This window comes from Hyperoodon ampullatus, assembly GCF_949752795.1.
Source record: "Hyperoodon ampullatus genome assembly, chromosome: 6".
Lineage (NCBI taxonomy): Eukaryota > Metazoa > Chordata > Mammalia > Artiodactyla > Ziphiidae > Hyperoodon > Hyperoodon ampullatus.
In genome coordinates, this window is record NC_136919.1 from 36,011,583 (window position 1) to 36,020,001 (window position 8,419).

Below are 8,419 nucleotides of genomic sequence, written 5' to 3' on the forward strand. Positions count from 1 at the left end.
TTGCCAGGTGACTTCAGTAACTTGATCAACCACAGTTAAGGTAATGCTAAACAGTTCTAGAATATGCAAAGCCCTTGGAGTTGGGGCCCAGACCTGAATCCAGATGAATGACTTTTTCTCCCAGGCTTGAACTAAGGCTTCAAACCTCCCTATGCTGGCTGGTGGAAGTTCATTTCAGTGCAAATACTTTTAAATGGGGCAGCTATCTTGTTCACCAACAACCATACCCTATCCCTCTTCCTACAGGACAGGCGCTCTTGCTACCAAAGGTGGTCTGAATCTTTCAAAGTTGCTTAATACCTAACCTTGCCTTTCAGGAATTCATCCCTTTCACGGCCCTTTCAGAAACATTTTATCTGATGCTAAGGAGCAGATAACAACCCACTATCACTTCTCTCCCAGCCTGAGCCTGCCCAGGATAATCATTTACGAAATGGAATAAGTCTAACTTATAGGCAGTTCTTTAAGGGATGCTATGTGATTACCAAATGGTAGTATCATCACGCAGTATCATCACTTGGTAGTATCATCCAAGGTGGAATTTTTAAATGACAGTCTTATTACAGCAAGGTACAGTTCTCAAAAGACAAAACTCCCCTGTACCCTCTGATTACCATCTCCTCAGCTGGTAAAAACAGCAGGGCATTTTCCCACCTTAGCATTTATTCATGGAATAGCTGCAACTAAAGTTCAAAGAAAAATAACTGGAGAAGCTAAGAGTGTAAAAAGGAAAATAGGCCAAGAGCACCATCATGGGCAGTAAGAGGGAGGAAGCCACATCACTTTGAAGGATAAAGAATTGGCTCCATTAATCATTAAAGACTAAACCAATTAGAAAGAAAAAGAAACAAACATGAAAGGTCTCATTTGTGGTTTACCCTAGGTATCCCAGCAAAATTTTGTCTTATGAATAGAAAACTCCAAATGTGCCCTTGGATTCTGAAATAAGATATCATCTCAAACTTTATCTGTGTTTATAAACACAAAAAGGGGCAGAGATGAATTCAAATTGCAATATGAGAACAAATTTAACTTCTAATAGAAACATGGTTCAAGGTGGAGTAAGTCAGAAATCTCAGTGTTTATCTCCACACGCATTTATTCCTGGCAATACACTGGAGTTTTCCTTAGAGTGTTTATCCAACTTGGCTTTCCTCTGATGGATCTTCTGGCATACTACACATAAGCGTGTCATACACACAGACCATATGTAGAGGTAACCACTCACTCCCTGCAAAAAACTATGGGGAATAATTATGGGGAAAAAGGAAGGAACTAACATATGTCAGGGATCTATTAAGAGGCTGATACTGTACAAAGCACCTAGCAGATATTTTGTCATTTAAATCTGTGAGCACAGTGTATATTATTTGAATTCTAGAGATTAAAAAAAAATTAGCTGAAGAGAGATCTATATTGAAAGGGATTTAAACCTATATTTGAACCAAAATTCACCTGGATCTAAGCCCACGCATTCTCTTTTCTCTGGGTAGGTGAAGCCAGACCACACTATGTCTTCATTATGAGGCACTGGAAACATACGTCATACTACAAGTAATTGCTCACACTTTAGTCCAAAAGAAAGTTACTACCAAGATAGCCATGATCCCTTACTTTAGGGACTGATAATTTAACAATTGCAACAATTCCATTTTTAAACCTTAAAAAGTCATTGAATAGTTTCAGGCAGAAGAGTAAACTGATCTAATCAGTGTTTTTAAAAGATAACATTTTATATACCAACTGCAAAAACACTTTTGAGAAAAGCAGTTGGGAAATTCTGAATATGGACGAGTAGAAAATGATATTAAAATGTTGTTTTAAATTTTGCTATGTGTAAGAATGGGACTGTGGTTATATAAGTGAATTCTTTCTTAGAGATGCATATTGATGTATGAGGACTGAGATAAAATAACAGGATGCCAAGGATTTGCTTTAAAATATTTCATCCCCCCAAAATGGGAGAAGGTGAAGCAAGTTTGGCCAAATGTTAATAACTGTTGAATCTCAGTGATGGCTATATTGGGATTCATTATATTATTCTTTTGATTTCTGTAAATGTTTGAAAACTGCATAATACAAAGTTCCCAAAAAAAAAGAAAAAGTCTTTCAATCTCAAAAAACACAACCCACTGAACAAGGAATTCAACTGCTTTAATCCAAATGTATCCATTCTCTAATATCAGAAATAAAACCTCTAAAAACCTATTAGTAATGATGTTCAAAAACACCTGTCTTCCAGCAGACACCAAGTAGAGACCCACTTGTTAGTTATATCAGAGAACTGGGTAAGAACTAGGGGAACAAATCTGTTGATGAAGATGAAGACATTGAGCATCTACCCAAATTCACATCTTTAATGAAAGCTATGAGACATCACTTGAAGGGATCAAAATATCTTCGTTTCCTTGGCTTGAAACCAAGACAGCCACTTAGCAAATGAGACAGAATGAAATACCTTGTAAAATACTGATGGCAAAGATTCCTTCCTTACTGGAATCACAGGTGTGAGATCCGAACGCCTCTGAAGTTCTTAAACACCTCTTCTGATCTCTAATACCGGTCGGTTCGAGAGAGCCCAAACCACCCATTCATGGATTGAACTATTGACCCCTCCATTCAAAAAGAAAATAAAACTTTTAATCCATACTCCACCCACAGTAACTGGATGAACCACGGTTAAAGTCCTGCTAAACAGCGTTCTAGAAACAGAAAATGGTCATTGGTTACCTATTCTACCTCCATCCCCTACATTCTCCCATCCCCGCAGGGTAAGAGCGCATTAGTTTAACCAAAGGATGCACATGTTCCTGTCTGCAAACATCTCCAGAGCTTCCTTTGGGTGCTCTTTATCTGGACTAGCAGAACAATAAAGCAGCTACAAACACAGTCTTCCTGCTGCTGCTAGCCCAGTTTCGCCTCAGTATTCATCTAGCTTCAGAACAAGGTGCTGTCTCTCTCAGCATGAGCAAACAAAAATCCATCTTACAGTCTAGGCAGGAGTCAAGCAGGGAATACAAACTTGTCCCACTTCAAAGCACCAGGCGTATCTTTCACTGACTAAACAGCAATTCCAGCAAGAGTGACAATGAACCTTTCTTCCCTATTATTGTTGGAAACAATCACCAGCTATTTTGTTCATATTAATTAGTTTATATCTAGTAATAGGCAGCCTTGATTAGAAAAATGCTCTTTGTTACCAAATGAATAGAGTACCAAACAAAACCAAAAGCTTTTTTTTTTTTTTTAATTGTTGTTTTTGTCTTAGGAAAGGATTGTCAGGCCTTTCACACTTGAATGTGGGTTTATCTTTGCACAGGTCCCTGAATTCACTCTAAAAGAATGCAAGTTGATGTGCCAGACAATACCGGGTGAAGCTGATTGAGTGAACAGCTTATTACGCCTTGCCTAAGGAGATGCTGTATTTAAATTACTTTTGCCTTCTCTGAACCTGGGGAAAACTTGATAATAGGAGAGACTACAATGAATACAGGCTTGGGGGCAAGGGCAAATCAGCCTCGGATTAAAATCTGACTGCACAAATTACACGTGAAGAGTTGACATATAATCAAGATGCTCATCATGGGCGAGAGGATCCTGGGAACCAAGTGACCCAATGAGCTGCATCTCTCCAGAAGGGTAAGCTGCCTCTCTCTGTGACCTAACGCCCCAGCTTACAGCCGACTCCTTCCAAGAGGGCTTGAGTTCCCCCAACTATCAGAAGCTACTACTGCTCCCAACACATGGTGAGAATCATGGGACTCACTTCCCTGGTTGAGATTCATTAATTAACTGCTTCAACACAGTTGTTAATAGTCAAGGTTTGAACCCAGCTCTAAGACACACGAGCTACACAGGCTTGTTTGAGGTTAATGTTAAATCCCTTCATTTGGCTTCCGAGACCCTGCAAAACCTTCTCCAACTTTGTAACCTAACACATCTACCTTTTCTACAACCTTAAGTATGCCGATAAGTATTTAACAATGGGTGCTCAGGAATGAGGGCCTGTGTTTGCCAATTTCTGTGGTGTAAATACTCCACCCTGGCTGATTTCAGGCTACAAGCATGAAGTCAACTGGCTCACGAAATTCCTTTGAAAGTTGAACAATCAGATCTTGTAAGTGGGCAGAGCTGGCTCTAGACATCACTGCTCACAACCTCATACCCCAGTCTATGGCAACCACCCCTGAACTCACATGCAAATGCTGTGAGCTCTCACCTTGGGACACCTGACATTCACATGGGCTGTCTCCTCTCCCTTACCAGAATAACTAACTCATCCTCATTCGCAAGCTCCCAGCCTGGCAGTCTTCCTTCGAGAAGCCTTCCCTGATTCTACACGTCTTTTCTGGTGTTCCACTTTACCCGCAGAGCACCCATACTTCCTGTATCATAACATTTGTGACACAGCATTCTAATTTTTTGCTTCCTTATCTGTGTATTTCCCACTACATTTATAAACTCTGACAGGGCAAAAGCCTTCTTTATCTTATTTATTCTTGCATCCCCAGGCCTGCCACAGTGCTTGCTGAATACTGAGATGTATTGAGCAATATGTCAGATACTGTTCTAAGTTCTACACACATGATCTCATTTCAACCCTAAAACCACCCTATGAAGTTGGCTTTTTCATGATGATGCTCATTTTGCAGATGAGGAAACCAAGGCACTGAGAGAGTGAATACCTTTTCTCCTCTCACCCAACAGGCTCAGTTACGAAATACTGGAGCCAGGATTTGAACCTAGGCAATGTGACTGAAGAGCCTTGTGTATCCTTCTAGACCAGTGTTTCTTAATTCTTTTTTTTTTCCTATTGGTGACGCTCAAGGAAGAAACTTTAATTAAATTCAAATTCTCCCTAAGGAGAAATTAAGTAATAAGGAATAGGATTTCATCAGGCAAGTTTAAGCTCTGGAGGGATTTTTCATCTCCCAAGATCCAATTTTTGCCCTCTTGGGGACAATCTCTTTCCCATTGACAATGTGTGTTACAGACTTTTCACTATACGCATTTACATTAATGTACCATATGTTTATCCCTAAAAACATATGGTCTTGTTTCACAGTTTTAATGATATCTTCCTGTAAGTATCATTCTGCATCTTGCTTTCTTTTCCCTCCACTAGATATCTTGAGGAGACAGAGCTGTGCTGAGATAGACAGATATCCATTATTTAACTGCAGTATTAAAATTGTATCAACATGACCGACTTGATTAAGTCCTTCTACTATTGAATATTAGAAAGTTTTGTACTTCTTGGCCTTCAACGAATGCGTCAATGAATATCTTCCTGCGCATCTCCTTGGACTCACGTGTTTCTAACATAGGTACCAAGATGGGAACAGGGCATGTGCAAAAGTCTATAATTTTAACAGATACTGTCAAATTACTTTCCAGAGTGACTGGACCAATTTACTTTCCCACAGAGACTTTACAAGAGTATATATTTCCCCAAGTGTTTATACTAAATATGACCTCTTTCTACCTAGGGCGGTGCTAAACATTTTCATTAAATGAGTCATTTAAAAATATTTATATTACTCACCGGCTGATAGTAGCTTGTGTAAGAGGGAAGATGTGTAGATAAGATGATGCTGTTGGAAATGCTGACAAAAGAGAGTAGTGAGACTGGGATGCTGAAATGCCCTGTCCAGAAAACCTGTACTAGGACCTAACTCACTCCGCAAAAGGCTAAGAATAGTCATTGCAAGGGAGCAGCTGCAGTGGACTTTGAAATGGTGACCTCAGGTAACAGGCAGTAAATCTTTTCACCCATTTACCATGTCTCTCTCGGGCACCAAGAACACTACTGACGGGAATAGAAACCAAACACCCAAAGTAAATGAGGTGTTGAAAAGGCAATGATCCGTTTACCAGAAAACAGAAATACACATGATGGTGATAACACTAAACATCCTGGAAAATGATACTACAAACTTTATAATGTTAAGGAACAGCAACAACTATCCATATGATAAAATTCCAAGGTCTTTCAGAGAAGAAGAAAAGCATTTATAGTAAATAAAGTGGAAATGCCCCTTTCTCCTTTCTCCCTCTCCTTCCTTTCCCTCCGTCCCCTTCTTTACACACACACACAGACACACAGACACACACACACACACACGCCTACCTGAAATATATACAACAAGGGCCTACTGTGTAGCACAGGGAACTCTACTCAATATTTTGTAATAACCTATAAGGGAAAAGAATCTGAAAATATATACACACACACACACACACACACACACACACGCTCTCTCTATATATATGTATAACTGAATCACTTTGTTGTACACCTGAAGCTAACATAACACTGTAAATCAACTGTACTTCAAAAAAAAAAAAAACAATAAAACCCCACCCAGCATAAAAATACATAGGTCTGTTTCTTCAGATCTTCATTTCCTTATGAAGGCTCCCATATTATATACAACTTGTATTCAATTAAAAAAAAGAAATATATACAAAATTTAGTAGCCTGCAAAATGATACAAAGAAAAAAAAGTACGGAACAATATTTTGTATCATAATGATTCAAATTTCAATCAATATGGCTTTTTCTCAAAGGTGCACTTTTTTCTTCAACCTTGACCTAAAAGTGATTCTCATGAATGCGATCAGAGGTCACAGTCCAGAAGGAAGAGACAAAGATAAAGGAAGAGCAAGTGGGAAACCACACTTGTTGAGTACTACATGCTTTGCATAGCTTCTCTCCTTTAATCCCCATAACCATGCTGTGAAAGATGATTACATGAAAAGAAATGGAAGCTGTGGGAGGTTAGCATGACTAAGGCACCTTATCCAGCAATTGAGATGTGAGCACAGGCCTAATGACTCCAAAGTCTGTTTTCCCACTATACCATGCTGCCTGCTGAAACTGAAAGAGTCCGGTTAATACTTGAATAGATCAGATTGTAAAACAGTGAGAACAATGCTCTTGCCATGTGACTGTTCTTCACTGGACAGAAAAAGTAACTCATATTACTGTGGTTCAGAAGTTTCTGGAATTGCATTTTCTTCTCAAAGTTACTAGAACAGGTCAAGACAAAATAATCATCATTATAGGAGGAGGACATCAAGACAACATTCAGAAAACTTGTTGTAAGGTTAGATCTGTTCTGGACTTTCCTGGTGGCGCAGTGGTTAAGAATCTGCCTGCCAATGCAGGGGACATGGGTTCCATCCCTGGTCTGGGAAGATCCCACATGCTGTGTAGCAACTAAGCCCTGTGCACCACAACTCTAGAGCCCATGAGCCACAACTACTGAGCCCACGTGCCGCAACTACTGAGCCCACGTGCTGCAACTACTGAAGCCCACACGTCTAGAGCACGTGCTCCACAACAAGAGAAGCCACTGCAATGAGAAGCCCGTGCACTGCAAGGAAGACTAGTCCCCACTCGCCGCAACTAGAGAACGCCTGCGCACAGCAATGAAGACCCAATGCAGCCAAAAAAAAAAAAAAGAAAAGAAAAAAAAGATTAGATCTGTTCCGAAATAAACCCTAAAAAAGCCAACAGCAGGATTTACTACTGACTGTCTTGATTTGGAGTTTGATGCCTACGGTAACGGCCAGACACCCTAGGCACTGAAAACCATAAGGACCTCCCTCACAAAAATACTCTTCAAAAAAATCCGCACCAAATGATACTTCAAAGGAGACACATGATCTCCAAAGTCAAACACACTTTCTGAAATTCAATTGAAATACTCAACAAAACTATGATTAGCCCAAACCTATGCAGGTTTGAGTCACATACCTGGGGCTGTGAAATGACAGGGGTGGATGTAGAGGCAGCAGCCATGGCAGCTCTGGAGTTGTGGGCGGTGACCAGGCCCCAGCACTAAGGCACCCCACACGGGAGTCAGATTCTCGTGGTTGCTGATCAGATCACGGTCATGCTAGGAGCAACTGTGTACCTGGAAAAGGACAGGAAAACCCACCGTCAGCCTCAGAGGACTAGCATATGCAAGTGAAGTACCTTTGGCCACGGGAAGTGAAAAATCCCCTATACCAAATGCCAACTACCAGCTTAATGAAAAGAGGAACCCGGGAGGGAGCATCTAACATCTCACGGGAGGACTTCTGTGCCATTCATCCAAATCAGTTGATGTATTTTCATTAAGTCTGAATCCAACTTGGTATGATAGCTAGATGTTTTGTGCAGGTGATTTCAAGTTGTGAAGACAGGGAGAGTGGGCAGAGGGAAGAGCCATCCCGTCATTAAATAACAAAGGAATTGAGTGACTCACAATTAAGAGCTGACAGTTTATAGACAAAGGGCAAAAAGAATAATAGTATCGAGTGTCTTTGAGACACCCAGTTCAACCCTGCCCATTAGCAGATGAAAAACCCTGCGGGTTGGAGAAGAGAGATGACTGGAACCTTACTCTTCATTAATGGCAGAACCAGCCCT

The 8,419-nt window shown here is 40.4% G+C and overlaps 1 protein-coding gene across 1 annotated transcript in view; it reads right to left on the reverse strand.

Moving 5' to 3' along the window:
* Positions 1 to 7,807, reverse strand: part of LPAR1 (lysophosphatidic acid receptor 1) — a gene marked incomplete at both ends in the record, with an annotated part of 83,262 nt that extends 75,455 nt beyond the window's left edge. Inside the window, one exon of the mRNA XM_079706542.1 lies at positions 7,763 to 7,807. Coding sequence (XP_079562668.1) covers positions 7,763 to 7,807 — 45 coding nt within the window. The remainder of the gene's footprint in view (positions 1 to 7,762) is intronic.
* Between the last annotated feature and the right edge of the window lie 612 nt (positions 7,808 to 8,419).